At 42.1% G+C, this 24,385-nt stretch overlaps 1 protein-coding gene and 1 pseudogene across 1 annotated transcript in view; both read left to right on the top strand.

Moving 5' to 3' along the window:
- Nucleotides 1-4,534: 4,534 nt before the first annotated feature.
- Nucleotides 4,535-24,385, top strand: part of LOC113627384 (uncharacterized) — a 32,805-nt gene continuing 12,954 nt past the window's right edge. Inside the window, exons 1-4 of the mRNA XM_027119918.1 lie at nucleotides 4,535-4,544; nucleotides 6,473-6,587; nucleotides 11,411-11,460; nucleotides 13,681-13,930. Of these exons, the coding sequence (XP_026975719.1) occupies nucleotides 4,535-4,544; nucleotides 6,473-6,587; nucleotides 11,411-11,460; nucleotides 13,681-13,930 (425 nt within the window). The remainder of the gene's footprint in view (nucleotides 4,545-6,472; nucleotides 6,588-11,410; nucleotides 11,461-13,680; nucleotides 13,931-24,385) is intronic.
- LOC113627424 (uncharacterized) lies at nucleotides 19,894-20,069 on the top strand (annotated as a pseudogene).

Here is a 24,385-nt window from a genome sequence, read left to right as displayed (position 1 = left end):
TGTTGTTTCTTCGTTTCTAAGCCACACTCACCAGTTTTTTTGTCATTTAAGTTAAACATGCTATTGATAGTGTTTGTGCTTTAGATAAAGCATGGATTGAGTATATACCGGGCACTAAAAAGGGTTGAAATGATTTACAGTGCTGTGTAAGATACCTGAGTTGACTTTAAAAGAAGATTTCTTGAGCATCAGGTTTCACTTTTTTAAAATGCCTAAAACGTATGTATGTTTGTAAGGATATTGGGAAATTAAGACTGTGAACTTCCTGCACCCAAACTGTTCCATTGCAGCCCGGACTTGGACTCCTCTGCTCAGAAATCTTCCCCCAAATTGCAAACTCTTATTTTCTTGGCGTTTGAAACAATTCAGTTTTCTAGTTGCAGTTCCCACTACTGTCCCTCTACCCCCCCCCACAAAGAGAGCATTATTTCTTTCTCTGTATAAATGCCTTCCACCGTCTCACCTCCATGCATTTACTCTCGTGGACGCTTCTGCCAAGATGCCTGTTCTATCTTCCTAGACATGGACACCCTTATATGTTCAAGTGCTGGAAATACATCTTCATCTGAACCTTCACAGATTTAAGCTATACCTCTGTAGTGGAACTTTATTAACTACACGTGTTATGTCTTTTCTCCCCTAATTAGACTGTAAACTGTTTGAAAGTAGGGACGATACTATATTTCATCGTACCAGTCGTTTGATTATTGCATTGGTTTTCAAACTGAGGGATGTGTTCTTGGGGTTTACACTTCAGAGAATTTTTGATTTTGGTGTCCACTTCCACAGTGATTTTTTAAAGTAATGTAAGCATCATTTGGACCATTTGGATAACCAACTGAACCCTGAAAGCTGCCAGGCAATTTCACTGCCCACATTTATTTGTATTTGTGATCTCATTTTGGTGCCAAGAAAGAGAACTGGCTAAAATACATAGATGATGGATGTGCTACAGGTGAAGATCAAATTACATGCTTTATGAACAAAGGTTTTTTATTTATTTATTTTATTTATTTTTGGCTACGTTGGGTCTTCGTTGCTGCATGCGGGCTTTCTCTAGTTGCAGTGAGCGGAGGCTACTCTTCGTTGTGGTGCACGGTCTTCTCATTGCGGTGGCTTCTCTTGTTGCGGAGCACGAACTCTAGGCGCGCAGGTTTCAGTAGTTGTGGCTCGTGAGCTCTAGAGCGCAGGCTCAGTAGTTGTGGTGCACGGGCTTAGTTGCTCCGCGGCATGTGGGTTATTCCCGGACCAAGGCTCGAACCCATTTCCCCTACACTGGCAGGCGGATTCTTAACCACTGCGCCACCAGGGAAGCCCTGGACAAAAGTTTTTCAGCAAATTAAAGAAAAGTGGTGAGAGAATTGATTCTTCCCTACAGTACGAAGTAGCGTGAATGACAAAATCAAAAGAACCTGTGCAGTCGTAGGCCAGAGCTGTGTTTATCTGCTAAGTGGCTATTTAGTTTGGCAAAATTTGAATTGCATTGGTTTTCAGTTTTGTTTATATTTAGTTTCTATTCATTCTTTCATCAAATATTGATTCTTTGGCTTTTATGATTATGTAAGAGCTTTAGGAGAGAGATTACGCCTAGTTTTGTGTATAAATATATTTAAGAAACAATACAATAATTTAAATCCATCGTAGGGGTCTGCAAGAATGGTTTTCTTTAAAAAAATACATCACTAAATTTTTAGCAACACTGACTTAGATATTCATCGTCCTCTATCCCCTTACAGCTTAGACTTAGCAAATAAAGATCTATTATAAAGTTAAAGGTATAGCCGGTTGTGTAGACACAGGTGGTGCTGCCCTAGCTATGAAGGCCCATTGCTTTATTGATCTCTGGCATTTGTTTTCAGCTTATAGGAACTCCACCTGGGTCCTTAAAACAAAACCTTTTGTCTCCTTGACAAATTATTACCAATTTCTAAAAGAATAATACTAATAAGATAAACCCACCAAGAATGTATTTAAAGGACCAGGCAGCTGCTGAGCCCCAACTCGTTTTTTTAAATTTATTTATTTTTTATTTTTGGCTGCGTTGGGTCTTCGTTGCTGCGCGTGGGCTTTCTCTAGTTGCGGCGAGCAGGGGCTATTCTTCTTTGCGGTGCGCGGGTTTCTCATTGCAGCGGCTTCTCTCGCGGAGCACGGGCTCTAGGCGCGCGGGCTTCAGTAGCTGTGTGAGCCTCTACACTTTTCATGTGCACAGTGCACAGAGAAAATGTTCTTCAAAGGAAGAACCTGGCTTTGGTTATACATCACAACAGGTATCGTTCTAGGAAATGAGCTGGATAGCCCAGAGCAACATGGAGAACATAATTGTTATCAGCTTAACAGGTTTCATTGCAGCTTTCAGGAAGCAGAAGATTACTGTCGTGCTCAGAGAGGACACCCTGCTTGCACTTGGAACCAGGAGGTTCAAGACCTCCGGGACTTTCTGGAAGAAGGAAAGAAGTGGTACGGTTGGGGAAAATTTAACGCTGCTGGGAAAACATCAAGAAAAAAACAACCCAGGTAAGGCTCTGAGGTTTAGTGTTTATGAAGGAAACTTCCTTACTTTTACTGAGACAAGAGAAGGAAAAAAAATTAAATCTTTCCCCTTTTGTATACAGAAAAAGCAATCACTTCACTTTGTTACCATCATTCCTCTGAAATATCTCCACTTTTGTGCTTCAGCCTTGGTTTGTGTCAGAAAAATGATGAGATTTTTTTCAGAGCCTCTCTAAAGTTAACTTACCTGCTATTTCACTAAAAGTGTCGCGCGAGATTCTGAAATGGAAATCCTTTTACGGTCACTTTTTTTTCCCTGGTAAATATCTCTTTATCATTCTCTGCCCCACGTTTCCTAACAGAACCTTGGAGAGAAATTATTGGCCTCTTGTTTCTTACACAGATATTTTCAAAATTACGCACCATAATCCTGTGGTCTTAGAGAAAAATCCAAGGCATTATTATATCATCATCATCTTCATTGAAGTCTAGGTAAATTAATACTAAGCCTTGTGATAATGCATAATATGAAAAAATAAACAATCTCTAATTTGTTGGGGGGGCAATCCTAAATTTCCATCTATTGGAAGCTAGCAGGATTTGGTCTTCATAGTTATATTTTTCTAAATGTTCGACTTTTGAGTATGAGCCTCATCCGGGTCTGGTCTCCCTGCAGCAGATGTCACAGCCCACTGGGCCCCCACGCCCACCTGCATTTACCTGTTCCGAAACCCCAGTCGGATCTCGTCAAAAGTGGACTTGTGCTCACTGGGGCATGAGTTCATTTGCCAGGCTGTTAAGTGATGAGACCACATGCTGCCAAAGACCTAATTGTCACAAACTGATTGTAAACAAGGAGAACGTGTGAGAGCAGTAGGTAAAGAGTCTGTGAGTGATGGACGGGAGAGGCTTCCTCCTGCAGCCCCTCTGGTAGTTGGGCAGAGCCATTCCTTGACGTTCCCTTCACTTCCTGACTTGGTGGGCTGTGGGAGAAAGTGTACTGATAAACCCCATTAACCACATGTACCCCTCCAGTCCTTTTAGCATTTGGGCTTTAGGGGGAAGAACAGGAAACAAAGGAGGAACACAGAATACAGTGGAATATAGGGGAGCTTGTTATCATTTAGAGGTTTGCTTCTTCAGAGGTAGGAGGTGAGAATTAAGCAGGGGGTGTGCGTAGTTGGGTTTTTTTTTTTCAATTAACGTTCTTCATGCAGTAGTCACAAAGCATTTGTTCATAGCTCAGTGAATTGACAGAGAATTCTGAGAATTCTCAATGATGTCTCAGACTGTTTAGGTAAAAATCTTGTTGCACTTTTTTAAAAAAAATCACAAATACATTCTTATTAAAATATACAGCAGCTATGGATGCTTCATAGAACAGAATACATTGCAATATTTCTCTATTACAAGAAAAAAAAAGATCACCTTCCTCAAATACTGGCTATTGAAAGGGCCCAGTATTTCGAAGTAAATATTTCTAGCTTCAGACCTCTCCTTCGTCACCCTTTCAAGCTCTTTGATATCTTTGTCCCTTTTGCCATAACGCGCTATTTTTAAAAATTGATTTGTATCGGAGTATAGTGGCTTTACAAAGTTGTGTTAGTTTCTGCTGTAAGCATGCTATTGTTAATGAGGCCAAGGCTGTGAGCATAATCTCTGCACAAGTCAAGTGCCCAAGTGTTTCGTTCTTACAAACTGCATCCCTAGAACTGGCAGCCATCTTACAACTGTGCGCTTTTCTCATCACAGGAGTTTATTTCGCCAGACCCATCTCCAGGATTGGAAAAACAACCCCTAATGTAGTCTAAATAGTGTTGATTGTCCATCCATTTTTCACTCTCCAAGAATTGAGCTTTTAGACTTTCTCAGTTATTCTTGGTTTTGGAGTGAAGGTGCATTTCCCGGTATTATTTTTCACGTACTGGCAAGAGATTTCTGCTGTAGAACATAGAAAGTTTGTGCAGAAGAAAATCTTGGACAAAAAGAATTCTGTTCAATTTACCCAAGCCAGTTCTGTAAATTCTGAGTCTATGTTCCGATAATGAGAGGAAGTAGGTCACTGCAGTGAAGAGCTGGAGCTGTGGAGTCGGGCTTCCTGGGTTCCCATCTTGTTTCTGTGACCCTGGGCAAGCAGCTTAACCTCCATGCAGCCCAGTGTCCTTCCAAGGATGGTTATGAGGATTAATTAAGACAATACAAATAAGGTATTAGAACAATTCACATACTATAGCAATTATTACTGTTAACGTTATTGTGCAGTTTCAATTTTTTGTTCAAAGTTTACCTTCTGCTTCTAGATAGCTTCACATTCATGCCAAAGGTGAAAACACTTTTGGAGATCCAATATTGGTATTAACCATTATTATCAGAGTGTTTATACATCTTATTATGAATTTAAGAAATGCCTCTTCCAAAATAGCATGCCGGTAGGAGAAATATCTGTAAATGTTCAGATACTTAACGTTCAAAAAAGAAGTCTGATGCTTCATATTATTGTACAATATTACTTAAGATACTTATTGACTTTTTCAACATTTGAATAGTTGAACTCATTTTTCATTTACTTAAAAAATAAAAACACTTAAAGCTCACATGTAAGAGCATTAAGAAATTGGAACAGTGAACAAGTTGGAATAAAAAGTAACAGTTTGTGTTAAAAGTGGTGTCGTAATAGGGTTAATATTCCTCTTGTAAGTGCCAAGACAGCTGTACTGGTTGTGAAAGCTTTGAAATACTTCCATGCCATTGGGAAAGTAAAGTAATATTATAAACTCATTACTTCAAACTAACGATCATAGGATGATATGACAGCCATTGATAAATGGAGATCTATCCTAGAGACATCTGAAAAATATTTTTAGACCTATCTGCCATTCTGGCTAAGGTCGCAGTGTTGCACATCCTTTGAAACACTCTGTGCTTTAGGAGAAGCACCAGCATATCATTAGCTCAAATTACATACTTGCTACTACTTCTGAATAATGTAGCTTTGACTTTGGTTTTGTTGTTAGTGTGTTATATCTCTTGTTTAAGTAGTACATGCGTGATGTTTTGATATTTATAAATTCAATAGTTTGTAATAAAATATGAAACACAAGTTCCCACAATCCCTAATGAAAAAATGGATCTAGGGAATAGTCACCAATGGCTGCTAGACTAATAGTTATTCGTTATCACACAGATATTATGTGACTCCTGATGGAAGTACTTGACACCACCTACTAAGCATTCTTATAGAAAGTAGAACTTGAATCTGATTAAGCCTCTAGAGCCAACCAGTTTATAAAAAGTCAGAACTGAGAGCATGTGAGATGGCACCATGGGAATACAGTCATCAAAATCCAGAACTGGGAAGCTTTACAGGATAAACGACTCAGGTTTTACAATAAAGACATGGCAAGATTGAGGGGAGAGAATGAGGAGGAAGTGGGAAAGGGCCACCCAGGAGAGTGGAAGTGAGAATAGACTAGGGAAATACTTAGATTACCAGGCAGGGTGAACGCAGGCCCCTCGTGGTTCATGATCCTGAATTTAAGCTGAGACGTAGTCAACGGGGTTGTATGATTTCTCCAGCCACGTTCAGCAGCGTGATAAGAGACAGCAAATATACACAGAGAGGCACATTCAAGAATGCTGTTGCCCACCTTCTGAACTCTTTAATCTCTACCAATAAGGATTATCGAATACAAAGGAGAATCTTATGCTTAGAATGTAATTTCCTAAAGTAAACTTAATTCTCTGTATTCTCACTGTTGACCCAGTTGGTGGACCTAATTCTGAGATGTTGTGACTGTGCTCCAGAGCAGAAGACCTACTTCAGAATTCCTACGTTGTTTTTCTTTTTAAAAACGACTGGATAGTTATCTTTAATTTGTTTAACATGTGTTTTAATTATCACATGTGTGCATACTGATTATTTTGTAGACTTCCACCTAGCGTTTTATCCTATAAGTTAACTTTTGCATTGGCCTCCAAATAGATGCCTTTTCAGACCAAGATGCCAGTTATGAAAGAAATGGGAATAATTCTCATTCACATAGGAAACCCAAAAGGACAAAGAGAAGTCACAATACCGAGAAACAAAATGACCTCAGGTAATGTGTAGTGAAATCAATTCCACCCTTAAGGGATGCACAAGACTTAATGCCGAAATGTGTCCACATCACGGGTACTCAGTAAATATTCTTTACATTCTATTTTGTCTGATCTTAATATTGCAGTGTTTGCTTTCATTTTTTAAAATTTATTTATTTTTATTTTTGGCTGTGTTGGGTCATCGTGCTGTGCGTGGGCTTTCTCTAGTTGTGATGAGCGGGGGCTATTCTTTGTTGCGGTGTACGGGCTTCTCATTGCGGTGGCTTCCCTTATTGCAGAGCATAGGCTCTAGGTGCGTGGGCTTCAGTAGTTGTGGCACGTGGGCTCAGTAGTTGTGGCTCGCAGCCTGTAGAGTGCAGGCTCAGTAGTTGTGGCGCCCGGGCTTCATTGCTCCGCAGCATGTGGGATCTTCCTGGACCAGGACTCGAACCCATGTCCCCTGCAGTGGCAGGCAGATTCTTAACCACTGTTCCACCAGGGAAGCCCTAAGAAAAGTTTTTTTCCCACAAAAGTTTCCATCAAAAAAGAGTCGTGTTAAAGCCCTTGCAAAGTCCTTCATATCGTGGTATTCTCCCTTTTTTAAAAAACAATTTTGAAAAACAAATACTATTTGGGGAAAATGCATGAGTATGAAATGACCTCAATCAATATCAATGTTGGCTAATTATAGAGATCACCTGACAGAATGGGTGAAAAAAGAGACAAATTTAAAGTGGATCTAGGGTTTCCTTGGTGGTGCAGTGGTTGAGAATCCACCTGCCAGTGCAGGGGACACGGGTTCGAGCCCTGGTCCAGGAAGATCCCACATGCTGTGGAGCAACTAAGCCCACGCACCACAACTACTGAGCCTGTGCTCTAGAGCCCGCAAACCACAACTACTGACCCCATGTGCCACAACTACTGAGCCCCCGCACCTAGAGCCCGTGCTCCGCAACAGGAGAAGCCATGGCAATGAGAAGCCCGCGTACCGCAATGAAGAATAGCCCCCGCTCGCCGATACTAGAGAAAAGCCCGCACGCAGCAACGAAGACCCAACGCAGCCAAAAATAAATAAAATAAATAAATTTTTTAAAAACTCTTTAAAAAACTAAAAATAATAAAAACAAAGTGGATCTAGTGATATTCTTAGGGGTGGCAGCACACAACTTCAAGGATTGGGTGTCCTTGTCAACAAGCCCCTTAAGTATCCTTTAAAAAAGCAATTTAGAAAGTGTGATTGTTGCAGAGACATTCTCTCATCTAGAGAGAATATGTATCTAAAGAACAAATGTAAAAATCAGCTTTTCTGAATACTTTGTAAATGAGTACTTGTGAGTTGGGAAAAAAGATAGTGATAGAATTAGACGGAAGTAAAGATGAGATATTTTGGAAAACCTAAATAATTCTGAAATTTCTTCTGGTTATAATGAAAGCAGTGATGTTGAAGATGCATTTGAAAAGTTTAAATAAAGCTATGTCATGAAATTGAGTTTCACAAGAGCAAAGCTTCTAAATGAATATACTACTTTGTATAACGTGATTTTAATTATGCCTTTGTAAAACTAAATTACTGAATTAAATAAGTAGACATTTGTTTCACATACATCCTTCAAGTTTATATAGTCAAATTTGCTCAAAAATAACTTTTAAAAAATCTCATTGAGAAAGGAGGTCACCTTATATTTATGTATGTGGGGTCCTTTAAAAAATTTTGTCACTTTGCTTTAGCTGTGTGCCTACTAAATTTCATGTGAATGCATCTAATTATTTCACTCACTGAGAATATTTTTATAGTAGAGTTTATCATATTCAACTTTATTTTAATAACATGTCATTCCTTGCCTTGTTCTGTGCCTTCTGGTTCTAACGCTTCCTTGCTTTTGTCTTTTGTTGAAATTTTGTTCTTCAGTAGTCTTGTGTTAATTATTTACCTTCAAGAAGCTTTTTAAACACATTCTTTTTTTTTTTTTTTTTGCGGTACGCTGGCCTCTGACTTGTGGCCTCTCCCGTTGCGGAGCACAGACTCCGGACGCGCAGGCTCAGCGGCCATGGCTCACTGGCCTAGCCGCTCCGCGGCATGGGGGATCTTCCCGGATCGGGGTACGAACCCGTGTCCCCTGCATCGGCAGGCAGACTCTCAACCACTGCGCCACCAAGGAAGCCCTAAACACATTCTTATACTTATGTTTTTCTAGTTGTCGGGCTCAGGAATGAAACAGTCTCTCTTGAAATCCCCTCATCTGGTTATAGAATTATAGCACAGGTTAGTTTTTTCACCTCCCCACCCTCACTCACTAGATCTTGTTAGGATATTCTGTGGGTTTTACTCAGGTTATTGTTATAGTAAATAATTATTTTTATACTATACAACTTCAGAATACTTTTTTCATGCTTTTATCAAAGCCAGATTTCCAACAATAATTTAGAATTTATTTCTGTTTTAACTGGTTTCGTATTTATCACCAACCACTTTGTACCATAACTTCCCACTTCCGAGTTCTTAATTTCGTTTCATCTCTATTCCAATTGTTTTTTCAAGAAAGATCTATTGGTGGAAATATTTTGGGAGCTTGTGAATAATCAAAAGGGGTCTTTCTTGTCCCTTCCTAATGTTAAAGGAAAACTTTCCCCAGACAATTTACTGATCTAGTAAGCTTTTATTCAGTGACTCATGAGTTGGGCAACAACCACTCTAGCAGACAGAAAGGATCTCTTAAGAGCTGTACAAGGGGAGAGATTTTTATAGAGATGAGCAGGAGCAAGGAGGTTGTACTGGGCATTTACTAAGTGGTTAATGCAAGTTTACTTCTCTTAGAAGGAGCAAAGGGAAGTGATGGAGCTGGGTTATGTAACTTGTACTGGGCAGGCAGGCACTGACTGGTTGACTTTGGCCTTCCTTTCCTGGAAGAGCTGTTTGCTGATGCGGGGCTTAGCATGAGTGACTCCATCTTGGGCCTGATCTGGTTACTTTAACATCAGTGAGGCATATGTTAGCAGGGTGTACAGTTAAAAGGTAGGATCAGTTGCTGTAACAAAGGCCAAAATGGTAGCTTAAACAAAATGGAAGTTCATTTCTCTTTTACATAACAGTCTGAGTAAGAGGTCTAAGGCTGAAAGGATCAGTGGTTTACAGGACCCAAGCTCTTCCTTGTTCTGCCATCATCAACTTGCAGCATCCATCTCAGGTCTATAAAAGCTGTTTTATCACCCTGCACTCTATGTTCACGTTCCAGCAAGTGGGAAGGAGAGAGGGGTGGGGTGGGGACTGATCTTTTTTTTTTTTTTTTAAGGGCACAGCCTGGAAATTGCATCTACTACTTCTCATATCCCATTGGCCAGGACCTGATCACATGCCCACACCACTGCAAGCAAGGAGGGCTGGGAAACGTAGTCCTTAGCTGGACTGCCATGTTCTCATGGAAGGAAGGGAGGACATAGTAGAGAATAACCAACACTCTACAATGAAAGTGATGCAGTTCTTTCCTCACAGTCTTCCCCCTCAAAACTCTGTAGACATCATTGTCTTTTGGCGCTTAATGCCACAGTGGAAAAGATTAAGGCTAGCCACTCCCCCTTTTTTCTGGTAGCCTTTTTTTCCCATATCAGATTGCTTGTAGAATTTTTTAATCCTTGTGCTACAGAAACTTTCTTTTAGCATGCATCTAGGTTACTTTTCACCGATTTTGCCTAGAATGTGATGTGGCATATATACATCTTTCTTAGCTTATGAAAGTTTTATTCTATTCTACCCACTTAACCCTTCTATCTCATTTGCTCTGGTTTTGTCCCTGAGCAATACCAGTTATCTATGTGCTATCCTGCTGGCTCCTGTCCTCCATATCTTTCCTGTCATTCTTTTAAGTGAAACGATGGTTTCCTATTTATCACTCTTGTACATTCTGAAAGAACTCCTGACATTTATCCTGCGTACCACTGATTTGACTTTTCCACCTCAGTTCTGTCCTGTATTACCTCCAACATGGATCTAAATTTTTCTGTAGCATTTTTGGTTTTCTTGAAATCCTCTACTATCATTTATTTCTCTTTTAATCTATCTCATTCTTATGCATATTAGCTTCAGTTGGTTTATCTTTAAGATTCTCTGTTTCGCAGTACAGACAAAAAAAACCAGACTGTTTCAATTAAGGATGTTAAACAGCTTTCTGAAATATTCTTCTGGATTTTGCTGTTGATGATTTTCAGAGCTACACTTTCCTCTGTGTCCTTTGGAGTCAATTCCCAGGTTCTAAAGTGCTATTCATAGGCTCCATGTTATTCTTTGTTTTTTTCCTTATCTTTTAAGGCAAGATCTGTCAAAACGCATTTGTCTAAGACTAAGAAATTGTATCACCCTGAACTCAGCAGCCTGTTGGCTTATTTAGTGGTCATAACCCCTTCTCAGATCGACGGTTGAAGTTCTGGGTTAGTTTGCTGTTCTCAGCAAGCTGTCAACCTAATGACCCTAATCTGAGGTGAGGTTTTACTCAGCTCTACATACATTGCTTTAATTTTCACATCGTTGGATATTATTACACCGGTTCTCAAGATGAGAAAACTAAGAGGTTAAGTCATTTGCTCAAGGCTTCATAGTTACAGTGAAAGGCAAACCAGCTCTGGACCCCAGATTTTTGACTTGTAGAATCCAGTTTCTGTTTTCAATCCTCCATCCTGTTAGTCAGTCTTCTGGCTTGTGTACAGATGTATCAACAGGGGGAAATGATCACTGTGGTTTCCTATATAAAACAGTTTGTGTTGTTTTTAGCCGTGAATAATCCAAGTAAAATAGAACTATTTCTATCCTAAAACTTTTCCTTGAGCTTCATTGACTTTCTTTTTCCTATAGTAGCCGGTCATCTTTCAACCGCATGCCACCAACCTGCTCGTGCTACTCTGGTAAGTACTGACCTTCACAGTGCGCATCTTGGAATATTATTCTTTTTGTCATTCTTGGTGGGTCCTGGCAGAACTCTACTCTGTCTCGTAGAGGGCTCTGGATGTAATTTTTGAAGAAGGAAAGGAAAGTACTTAAGTGCAGGAAAGAATCAGGTTTGGTGGATGCTTTATTAAAGAAAATTTGAAAGCCTCTGTTTGGCTTTCATGTTGGTACAGTTAGCATTTGTTGGGTGGTTGTTGGTTTATTCCCTGCTTCATCCCAAAAGAGGACTTGTGGCATCTTACCAAAATATATGCAATGCAATAAAATTTACTAATTCTTTTAGGGGCTTCCCTGGTGGCGCAGTGGTTGAGAGTCCGCCTGCCGATGCAGGGCACGTGGGTTCGTGCCCCGGTCCGGGAGGATCCCACGTGCCGCAGAGCAGCTGGGCCCGTGAGCCATGGCCGCTGAGCCTGCGCGTCTGGAGCCTGTGCTCTGCAACGGGAGAGGCCACAACAGTGAGAGGCCCGCGCAAAATAAATAAATAAATTTAAAAAATAATTCTTTTAAACAGGGAAAAAGAAAGAAATCTGAGTGAAAGGAAAATAAGGGTAGGACCTCTGCATAATCTATAAATTTCACCTTCAAGGGAATTCCCTGGCAGACCAGTGGTTAGGGCTCCATGCTTCCACTGTAGGGGGCACGGGTTCAATCCCTGGTCAGGGAATTAAAATCCCGCAAGCCACTCAGCATGGCCAAAAAAAAAAATATTTTCACCTTCAAGAAACTTCTCAGCCTTCTTGCCTCTGTGTCCTGCATAGAAACCTTTTAGTGGATGTCTAAATATAGATGCATATTTATTTGATCCAACATTAACTGCAAACTGTAAGTTTTCTAACAACATAAAAGAGAACGGGTGAAATAAATGCCCCTCAAAGCAGCATTTCCCAAGTGATATTCTGTAAGATAACAACCAACATTCTTAAAATGTTGCCAGAAGGAAGGAAAACAAAGGTTTTTTTGTTTTTGTTTTTTTTGCGGTATGTGGGCTTCTCACTGTTGTGGTCTCTCCCGTTGCGGAGCATAGGCTCCGGACGCGCAGGCTCAGCGGCCATGGCTCACGGGCGCAGCCGCTCCGCAGCAGGTGGGATCTTCCCGGACCGGGGTATGAACCCGTGTCCCCTGCATCGGCAGGCGGACTCTCAACCACTGCGCCACCAAGGAAGCCCTAAACGCATTCTTATACTTACGTTTTTCTAGTTGTCGGGCTTTTTGACCTGACAAAGGTTTTTGACCCGACAAAAGTCCTAAGGTTTTTGACCTTAGGACTTCTCAGAGCCTTTCACGTGCTGAAGCCTAACCACTGCGCACCGTCTCCGAGCAACCGATCTACACTGTGCATGTGCCGCCTCCTGATCTCCCTGCTTCCAGACCTGGCGCCTTGCTGTCCCCTCTCAACCCAGCAGTCCGAGGGGGTCCAGCACAATCAGATCATCCTGCTGCTCCTCAGAGCCCCCAGTATCTTCCCATCTCATGGAGAGTAAAATCATGCTCTTCTTGATCGCCTGACGTGACATGCTCTCTCCACCCCCGTCCCTTCCTCCCACCCCACCCCGGGATCTTCCTGGCCTCCCCCAATTCCCCCTTTTTCTCATCTAGGCTTCTTGTTCCTCAAATCCAGCAGGCTGTGGCCTCAGGGCCTTTTCACCCCGCAAATGTCCATCTCCAATGTATTGGCAGAGCTCGCTCTCTCCCTATATCCAACTGTCAGCAAAAATGCCCTCTCCTGATAGCTGAGCGCCCTTTCTCTTCATCTGCTTACCTTTGTTTTTTATGTTTTTTTCCTTTACTTTATTCAGTACATGATACAATTTGTGTATCTGCCACCATTACAAAAATGGAAGCTCCGTGAGGGCAAGAACTTGGCTTGTTTTGTTCATTGCTGTATCCTCAGTTCCCCAGAACATTGCTTCACATAGTAGATGTTTAATTATAATTTAGTGAATGGTTGACAGTGAGCCCAATAATATAAATTGTGAATTTTAAAGAAGGTACTATGGTTTGCCACTTTCTCAAAACTGTTTGCCACTTTCTCAAAACAGGATCTTTTTGAGAGAAATGCCTATTACTACCTCACAGGGCATGGGAGTTCTAGAACACTTTTAGAAATACTGCCTTAATTATTCATCCTTTGGTATAATCATATTCAGCCTTTTCCTTTGCATATTTTAATCTTGTAGTCCAAGACCCTGTGCCATTCCATCAGCCCATTTCCTTCAATACCACCTGGAGTCACACAGCAGGGAGTATCAGTCATGCCTGTACCTACCAGCCAGCCTCTCCCTGTGCCACCAGAGCTCACCAGGCCTGCATCTGTAACACATGCTGGAAAAGCTTCGGTAGAAATAACTTCAAGCCCCAAAGAGGACTCACATTCCAGGTGTCTTCACTACTCATCCACAAGCGTCATTTCGCAACACATCTGATCAGGTAAATATGGAAAATTGAAGTCACAACTTGGGTACCCTTGTGACCCTGAAAAAACACTTCTACTCTTTCCTTCTAATATGGTGATGTTTCAAGAAAATGATGCTGGAAAGGAGCCGGGTTCACCCTTTACCTCTGAGCGGAACCTAAGAATGCGTGACAGATGATGGGGTTCAGGGCAGGCTGCCCCAGAATGTGCCAAAGATGGTGAAGGCCCAACAAACTCAAGAAGAGCTTTTTTTTTTTTTTTTTGAGGTACGCGGGCCTCTCACTGCTGTGGCCTCTCCCGTTGCGGAGCACAGGCTCCGGACGCGCAGGCTCAGCGGCCATGGCTCACGGGCCCAGCCACTCCGCGGCATGTGGGATCTTCCCGGACCGGGGCACGAACCCATGTCCCCTGCATCGGCAGGCAGACTCTCAACCACTGCGCCACCAGGGAAGCCAAGAAGAGCTTTTTACCTCCCTCTTAATTGCCAAAAAGAAATTAGATGGGGAGCCTGTGCCGGGAAGAGAGCTATTGCCAAAGGTAACCTTCCTTGCATTAGGGACACATCCCCGCACGGTGTGGCAAACATTTGTTTACCAGACCTTTCCTCCTCTCATCTTCTGTGAAATGTCTTCCTCCCCTTTGATGTCCCAGACCCCTACCCCCTTCTCCTTAGCTCAGGATGGCAGCTAAACCTCAGCAGCCTGTCTTTGAGTCTCCCGTCTTTGGGACTCCCATACATACGTAATTAAATTTGTTTTTCTCTTGTTAATCTGTCTTATGTCAACTTAAAAATTACTAGACCAGCCAAAGGACCTGGAAGGGAAGAAGGGAAAAGTATTCCTCCCCTAACAAACAAGCCTATATCCCAATTAAAAGCAAAAACTAAAAGTCCATGAAAATATTCCACAATGGGTTTTATACCCATTTCAGGATTTAATGTCTTCTTTTTTTTAATTTAATTTTATTTATTTTTTTATACAGCAGGTCCTTATTAGTCATCAATTTTATACACATCAGTGTATACACGTCAATCCCAATTGACCAATTCATCACACCACCACCACCACCCCGTGGCTTTCCCCACTGGTGTCCATACGTTTGTTCTCTACATCTGTGTCTCAGTTTCTGCCCTGCAAATCCGTTCATCTGTACCATTTTTCTAGGTTCCACATGTATGCATTAACATACGATATTTGTTTTTCTCTTTCTGACTTAGTTCACTCTGTATGATAGTCTCTGGATCCATCCACATCTCTACAAATGACCCAATTTTGTTCCTTTTTATGGCTGAGTAATATTCCATTGTATGTATGTACCACATCTTCTTTATCCATTTGTCTGTCTATGGGCATTTAGGTTGCTTCCATGACCTGGCTATTGTAAATAGTGCTGCAGTGAACATTGCGGTGCATGTGTCTGTTTGAATTATGGTTTTCTCTGGGTATATGCCTAGTAGTGGGATTGCTGGGTCATATGGTAATTCTATTTTTAGTTTTTTAAGGAACCTCCATACTGTTCTCCATAGTGGCAGAATCAATTGACATTTCAACCAACAGGGCAAGAGGGTTCCCTTTTCTCCACACCCTCTCCAGCATTTGTTGTTTGTAGATTTCCTGATGATGCCCATTCTAACTGGTGTGAGGTGATACCTCATTGTAGTTTTGATTTGCATTTCTCTATTAGTGATGATGAGCAGCTTTTCATGTGCTTCTTGGCCATGTGTATGTCTTCTTTGGAGAAATGTCTATTTAGGTCTTCTGCCCATTTTTGGATTGGGTTGTTTGTTTTTTAAATATTGAGTTGCATGAGCTGTTTAGATATTTTGGAGATTAATCCTTTGTCCGTTGAGTCATTTGCAAATATTTTCCCCCGTTCTGAGGGTTGTCTTTTCGTCTTGTTTATGGTTTCCTTTGCTGTGCAAAAGCTTTGAAGTTTCTTTAGGTCCCATTTGTTTATTTTTGTTTTTATTTCGATTACTCTAGGAGGTGGATCAAAAAAGATCTTGCTGTGATTTATGTCAAAGAGTGTTCTTCCTGTTTTCCTCTAAGAGTTTTATAGTGTCCGATCTTACATTTAGGTCTCGAATCCATTTTGAGTTTATTTTTGTGTATGGTGTTAGGGAGGGTTCTAATTTCATTCTTTTACATGTAGCTGTCCAGTTTTCCCAGCACCGCTTATTGAAGACACTGTCTTTTCTCCATTGTATATCCTTGCCTCCTTTGTCATAGATTAGTTTATCATAGGTGCATGGGTTTATCTCTGTTTTTTTTTATCTTGTTCCATTGATCTGTTTCTCTTTTTGTGCCAGTACCATATTGTCTTGATTACTGTACCTTTGTAGTATAGTCTGAAGTCAGGGAGTCTGATTCCTCCAGCTCCGTTTTTTTCCCTCAAGACTGCTTTGACTGTGCGGGGTCTTTTGTGTCTTGATAAAAATTTTAAGATTTTTTGTTCTAGTTCCGTAAAAAATGCCATTGGTAATTTGATAGGGATTGCATTGAACCTGTAGATTGCTCTGGGTAGTATAGTCATTTTCACAATATTGATTATTCCAATCCAAGAACATGGTATATCTCTCCATCTGTTGGTATCATCTTTAATTTCTTTCATCAGTGTCTTATAGTTTTCTGCATACATGTCTTTTGTCTCCCTAGGAAGGTTTATTCCTAGGTATTTGATTCTTTTTGTTGCAGTGGTAAATGGGAGTGTGTCCTTAATTTCTCTTTCAGATATTTCATTATTAGTGTATAGGAATGCCAGAGATTTCTGTGCATTAATTTTGTATCCTGCAACTTTACCAAATTCATTGATTAGCTCTAGTAGTTTTCTGGTAGCATCTTTAGGATTCTCTATGTATGCTATCATGTCATCTGCAAAGAGTGACAGTTTTACTTCTTCTTTTCCAATTTGTATTCCTTTTATTTCTTTACTTCTCTGATTGCCATGGCTAGGACTTCCAAAACTATGTTGAATAACAGTGGTGAGAGTGGACATCCTTGTCTTGTTCCTGATCATAGAGGAAATGCTTTCAGTTTTTCACCATAGGGAATGATGTTTGCTGTGGGTTTCTTGTATATGGCCTTTATTATGTTGAGGTAGCTTCCCTCTATGCCCACTTTCTGGAGAGTTTTTATCATAAATGGGTGTTGAATTTTGTCAAAAGCTTTTTCTGCCTCTATTGAGATGATCATATGGTTTTTATTCTTCAATTTGTTAATATGGTTTATCACATTGATTGATTTGCATATATTGAAGAATCCTTGCATTCCTGGGATAAATCCCACTTGATCATGGTGTATGATCCTTTTAATGTGTTGTTGGATTCTGTTTGCTAGTATTTTGTTTTGAGGATTTTTGCATCTATATTCAGTGATATTGGTCTGTAATTTTCTTTTTTTGTAGTGTCTTTGTCTGGTTTTGGTATCAGGGTGATGGTGGCCTCATAGAATGAGTTTGAGAGCGTTCCTTCCTCCGCAATTTTTTGGAAGAGTTTGAGAAGGATGGGTGTTAGCTCTTTAAATATTTGATAGAATTCACCTGTGAAGCCATCTGGTCCTGGACTTTTGTTTGTTGGAAGATTTTGGTTTTTTTTCTTTTGCGGTACACAGGCCTCTCACTGTTGTGGCCTCTCCCGTTGTGGAGCACAGGCTCCAGACGTGCAGGCTCAGCGGCCATGGCTCACGGGCCCAGCCGCTCCGCGGCATGTGGGATCTTCCCGGACCGGGGCACGAACCCGTGTCCCCTGCATCGGCAGGCAGACTCAACCACTGTGCCACCAGGGAAGCCCCTTTGTTCCTGATCTTAGAAGAAATGGATTCAGTCTTTCAACATTGAGAATGATGTTGGCTGTGGGTTTGTCATATATGACCTTTATTATGTTGAGGTAGGGTCCCTCTGTGCCTACTTTCTGGAGAGTTTTTATCATAAATGGGTGTTGAATTTTGTCAAAAGCTTTTTCTGCATCTATTGACATTATCATATGGTTTTTATCCTTCAATTTGTTAATATGGTGTAGTACATTGATTTGCATATATTGAAGAATTCTTGCATTCCTGGGATAAATCCCACTTCATCATGGTGTATGATCCTTTTAATGTGCTGTTGGATTCTGTTTGCTAGTATTTTGTTGAGGATTTTTGCATCTGTGTTTATCAGGGATATCGGCCTGTAGTTTTCTTTTTTTGTGACATCTTCATCTGGTTTTGGTATCAGGGTGATGGTGGCCTCGTAGAATGAGTTTGGGAGTGTTCCTCCCTTTGCTATATTTTGGAAGAGTTTGAGAAGGATAGGTGTTAGCGCTTCTCTAAATGTTTGATAGAATTCACCTGTGAAGCCATCTGGTCCTGGGCTTTTGTTTGTTGGAAGATTTTTTAATCACAGTTTCAATTTCAGTGCTTGTGATTGGTCTTTTCATATTTTCTATTTCTTCCTGGTTCAGTCTCGGAAGTCTATTTCTAAGAATTTGTCCATTTCTTCCAGGTTGTCCATTTTATTGACATATAGTTGCTTGTAGTAATCTCTCATGACCTTTTGAATTTCTGCAGTGTTACTTCTCCGTTTTCATTTCTAATTCTGTTGATTTGAGTCTTCTCCCTTTTTTTCTTGATGAGTTTGTCTAATGGTTTATCAATTTTGTCTTCTCAAAGAACAAGCTTTTAGTTTTATTGATCTTTGCTATTGTTTCCTTCATTTCTTTTTCATTTATTTCTGATCTGATCTTTTTTGTTTTTTTTGCGGTTGTGGCCTCTCCTGTTGCGGAGCACAGGCTCCAGACGTGCAGGCTCAGCGGCCGTGGCTCACAGTCCCAGCCGCTCCGCGGCATGTGGAATCTTCCCAGACCGGGGCACAAACCCATGTCCCCTGCATCGGCAGGCGGACTCTCAACCACTGCACCACCAGGGAAGCCCTAGCTACTCATTTTGATGTGTGATTATTTCATTTTTCTAAAACTCATAATACATTCTAATTCATTAGCTCTAAGTCTTAATTTATCAAAAGCATATGATTTTTTTTTTATTGGAACAGGAGTCATCCAAAGTCCCAGACTACATCACCGGTCATTTTCTTTAAAACCATTTGTGGTCTTCCCTGGTGGCACAGTGGTTGAGAGTCCGCCTGCCGATGCAGGGGACACGGGTTCGTGTCCCGGTCCAGGAAGTTCCCACGTGCCGCGGAGCAGCTGGGCCCATGAGCCATGGCCGCTGAGCCTGCACATCTGGAGCCTGTGCTCTGCAACGAGAGGCCACAACGGTGAGAGGCCTGTGTACCGCAAAAAAACAAACAAACAAACAAACAAACAAAAAAAACCATTTGTGATTCTAGGCTTATCATTCCCCCATTTGTAAAATAAAATAATGATAATAATAGACCCTTCTGAAGAAAGGCTCTAATGGTATTTTTACGCCCTTTGAAAGGCAGCTAAGTACTCTTGTTTGTTCTCAGATGAGCAATATACACGGGTGCTGACTCCAGAGAGCCTGCAGTATGGGGTTGGCACCTACTACATAACAGCCCTGTTGAATAGAAGCAAGGAGGGTGCCCAGCAGACGCCCGCCCTGTTTCTGATGGTCACTGCCGTCACCCAGTGTTATTTCTGGGACAGCGGCAACCACGTGGAGGAGCAGCGGATGCCAGGTCAGAAGCTGCCCACTTGTGCCGCTCTCCCACCTCGGCTGGCAGTAAACTCAGTGCTCTGTCATCTCATTTGGGGCGGCCCAGAAAGCAAAAGCGTTGGAAGGGAAATAAATCAGCCTGGTTAAAAGTAGGAGGCGTGTGTGGTGGGCTGAGAGAACGTGTCTCTTTGGGGCAGGCTTCTGCTTTAGATTTGTCATTTTTTCCCCAAACATTAGTCCAGGGTGAATCTGACAATCTACGTAAAGTAAGACAAGTGGTATATGGAAGCTGATCAATTCTACAAGTACTAAATATGCGGAGGGTAAAATGAGGCCGACTTTCTGCTACATAAAAGAGAACTTTTATTGCTTCTTGGCCTTTTGGCTAAGATCAAGTGTAGTATCTATTTATATCAATTTAATATCTGATACAGCCTCTGTTCAAGGACAATATAGCAACTGGATTTTTGGAGCAGGGAGTTGGAATAGGAGCTTGCTCCGTTCACTCCAAAAAAAAAAAGAGAGAACTTTTGTACTTAAAAATAAGCTAACAGATTCCTGTACACTCTAAGCCAGGTGGGGACAGACTGTCACTTCTGCAATTACTGCCTCGTTCCAGGTGTCTGACCGCTTTAAAAGGGTGCTGTACATTTTCACGCTAGTGGTCCTGTGAGATCCTGTCTGGTTTCATGTGCACAAAGAATGGGCTGTAAGCGTCTGGAAATCCTGAGGCAGCTCTTCCTAAAAGATCTGATAGGGCTTCCCTGGTGGCGCAGTGGTTAAGAATCCGCCTCCCAATGCAGGGGATACGGGTTTGATCCCTGGCCGGGGAAGATCCCACATGCCACACAGCAGCTAAGCCTGTGCACCACAACTACTAAGCCTGCGCTCTAGAGCCCATGAGCCACAACTACTGAAGCCCGTGTGCCTAGAGCCCGTGCTCCGCAACAAGAGAAGCCACTGCAATGAGAAGCCCGCGCACCACAACAAAGAGTAGCCCCGGCTCGCCGCAAGTAGAGAAAGCCCACACGCAGCAATGAAGACCAAACACAGCCAAAAATAAAAACAAACACATTTTTTTTTTTTAATGTGAGAGTGTTATCCAGATTGAGAATACAAGGAACGAGGATTCCTTGGAAGGCTTCCGCACCATTCATGCAACCCCTCAGACTGGGAGCTTGTTAAAGTGCAGAGTCTGTCGCAGTAAGTTGGGGCGGGCCGGAGAGTCTGCCTTCTGACGAGTGTCCAGTGCTGCTCGGCAGGGAAACCCCATGGAGTAGCGAGGTGGGGGAGATGTTCTTCTCTCCCAGCAGTGGCCACCTACTGCAAAAGGCATCAGGACATTTCCTGCCTCCTTGAAGCCTTTGTTATTTGGACTCCATGAAAGTATCAGAACTCAGAGTGCACGATGAGAATTCCTCCAACGGCCAAAAGTGGACTGGGCAACCAGAACTTAACCTTGTTCTGTGGAAGGAAATCAGTCATCCTGACAGCATTTTAGGCTTTTCATCTACAAAATCAGGTGTGGAATTGGTACCTTCCATTCATTTGCTTAGTGACATTTTAAAAGATATTTTTTATAAAGAAATGTTACAATATATGAAAAGTTATAGGGAATAATATGATTAAAAAATTAAAGACACCACTCAGCTTTATCACAAAGTTTGTATTTTGCTGTATTTAGTTCAAGTATTTTAAAATTTAAAAAAAACACTGGGATAATGGAAGATCTGGATCTATCCCTCTCCAACCTCATTTCCTCATTCTTACCAAAGGGTCACCCCTGTCCGGAATTTGGTATATGTGTTCATTCCTTTTTTTTTAAAGGATCAAACTTTTCTTTTTTAATGTATTTATTTATTTGGCTGCATTGGGTCTTCATTGCTGCACACGGGCTTTCTCTGGTTGCGGCAAGCGGGGGCTCTTCATTGCGGTAGGTTCTCGCTGCATAGCACTGGTTCTAGGCGCGCGGGCTTCAGTAGCTGTGGCTCGCAGGCTCTAGAGCGTAGGCTCATTAGTTATGGCACACGGGCTTAGTTGCTCTGCGGCATGTGGGATCTTCCCGGACCAGGGCTCAAACCCATGTCCCCTGCACTGGCAAGCAGATTCTTAACCGCTGTGCCACCAGGGAAGTCCTATGTGTTCATTCTTTCAGCAGATATTTATTGAGCATCTAATACATTCCAGACCCACATATAGGAGCTAGTGTTGGACAAGAATGTCCTCATGAGCTTACTTTCCAATGAGGGAGGCTGACAAACTGGATTCATGAATGGTGGTTTGCACACTTTTGGTCTTTGTGTAAATGGTATGATACTATTATATTCTTTTTTTTCTTTTTAAGTTTATTTATTTATTTTTTGACTGTACCTCACGACATGTAGGATCTTAGTTTCCTGACCAGGGGTCGAACCCGTGCCCCCTGCAGTGGAAGCACAGAGTTTTAACCACTGGACCACTAGGCAAAGTCCCTATTATATCCTTTTTTTAACTTGCTTTGTTCATTCAGCATTCATCCAAGTTGATGAATCCAGCTTCAATTCACTCATTTTTAACTGCTGTATAGCAGTCCATCAGTTGTGGATTTTTAAAATTATTTTATTTATTTTATGTTTGGCTGCGTTGGGTCTTCGTTGCTACGCGTGGGCTTTCTCTAGTTGCGGCGAGCAGGGGTTACTCTTCGTTGCGGTGTGAGGCCTTCTCATTGCGGTAGCTTCTCTTGTTGCGGAGCATGGGCACTAGGCGCCTGGGCTTCAGTAGTTGTGGCATACGGGTGCAGTAGTTGTGGCTTGTGGGCTCTCGAGCACGGGCTCAGTAGTTGTGGCGCATGGGCTTAGTTGCTCCGTGGCATGAGGGATCATCCCTGACCAAGGATCTCACCCGTGTCCCCTGCATTGGCAAGTGGATTCTTTTTTTTTTTTTTTTCACTCAGAATTTTTTAATTACAAGGCTGGACAACTGAAAAATAATTTTCCATTAAAAACAGTTTCAGAGCTAGAAAGTATCAATAATATACTGGCTAACAGGTTATGACTCTAGGGCAGTGACAAGATTAAACAGAAATGGCTTGAATCTTATGGATGCATTAATCTAGATTTGACGTTGGCTCAGAAATCTTTTTACAAATGCAATTTCAAAATTAAATAATCTGTCTTGAGTTTTGTTTTCTTTCCGTGTCCATAAAATGAAGAGCTTTTCCTGATCACCAGTTTTTCATACAACAGACAAGTAAATCTCGTGGCACTAGCCAGACATGTTTACACCTTAGGAACTTCATGGCAAACTGGCCTCTTTCAATAGGCGGACAGCGACCCCTGTCATTTCAAATGAAGCTGTTCATCATCAATCGGTGACGGTCATAGCTTCATTAGCATTCATCGACCTGCAGGATGCTCCTGGTAAGATTGTCAAGTTTTAACCAAGTCATTTTCCAGCAAACCTTCTCCCATACGTTTTGGAACTTTCCTTTGCATCTAGAACCACACGGTAGATCCCAAGTCCTGACGTAAAAGGGCAAGTGGATTCTTAACCGCTGCGCCACCAGAGAAGTCCAGCAGCCCATTAGTTTGCCTCTACTTACTTATTTGTTTGTATGTTCTGTTACTGGACACACAGGTTGTTCTGATATCTCCTAGTTGTAAACAGTGTTGACAGACATCCTTTTTCACGTTTCCTTGTGCACATGTGCAAAATTCCCCCAGGATATACATTCAGAACTGGAATCACAGGATTCAAGGAGTTTTGCTTCTTCAGTTTTACCAGATGTTGCCAAGCTGCTGTGCCCATCAGTTGTCCCAGTTTACACCAGCAGAGAATAAGCGATCAGCCCTTGTTTCCCAGATCTAAATGCCTGTGTTTGTTTTACATGCGTCCTTTTCTTAGCACGCCAGTTAGAATCAACGTCTTGACTGTTATTCCACCTTGGGCCACAGAGCCCACTTTTGAGGACACGGTGTCTGTGTAACCACCTAACCTACTTGGGTGGTGATTTCTTCATTGTGCCTTGGGCAGTGAAAGCGGAAGACACAGCTGAGCTGTTCCTTCGTGTGACCAGCAACACCATCGGGGTGCCCCTGCTGGCCAGCCTTATTGGAGTCTATATGCTCATTTTTGTGTGGGCTCGGAGAAAGGACCAAGCAGATATGCAGAAGGTGATGAGACTTTGATTCCAAAAACTTTGCCACAATGTCTTAAATGTGTGGAACAAGATGAAAAAAGAAACAAAAATCCTTCATCGAAAGAGGCAGGTAGGGGGCTTCCCTGGTGGCGCAGTGGTTGAGAGTCCGCCTGCCGATGCAGGGCACACAGGCTCGTGCCCCGGTCCAGGAAGATCCCATATGCCATAGAGCGGCTGGGCCCGTGAGCCATGGCCGCTGAGCCTGCACGTTTGGAGCCTGTGCTCCGCAACGGGAGAGGCCACAACAGTGAGAGGCCTGCGTACCGCAAAAAAAAAAAAAAAAGAGACAGGTAGGGACTTCCCTGGTGGCACAGTGGTTAAGAACTCGCCTGCCAATGCAGGGGACACGGGTTCGATCCCTGGTCCAGGAAGATCCCACATGCCACAAAGCAACTAAGCCCATGCGCCACAACTACTGAGCCTGCACTCTAGAGCCCATGTGCCACAACTACTGAAGCCCGCGTGCCTAGAGCCTGTGCTCCACAACAAGAGAAGCCACTGCAATGAGAAGCCAGCTCACCACAACTAGAGAAAAGCCCACGTGCAGCAACGAAGACCCAATGCAGCGAAAAATAAACTAAATTTAATTAATTTAAAAAAAAAGAAAAGGCAGGTAGTGTAAGAATTCAAGTGGGGCTTCTCTTAAATTTCTCTTCATATCTTCTGGCTCAAGGCCCAGG

This window comes from Aethalodelphis obliquidens, unplaced genomic scaffold (assembly GCF_003676395.1).
Source record: "Aethalodelphis obliquidens isolate GAN/ISIS:26980383/991018 unplaced genomic scaffold, ASM367639v1 scaffold20, whole genome shotgun sequence".
In the NCBI taxonomy this organism is placed as follows: Eukaryota; Metazoa; Chordata; class Mammalia; order Artiodactyla; family Delphinidae; genus Aethalodelphis; species Aethalodelphis obliquidens.
The sequence above is the reverse complement of the archived record's forward strand: the minus strand, read 5'-3'. Positions and strand labels throughout refer to the sequence as shown.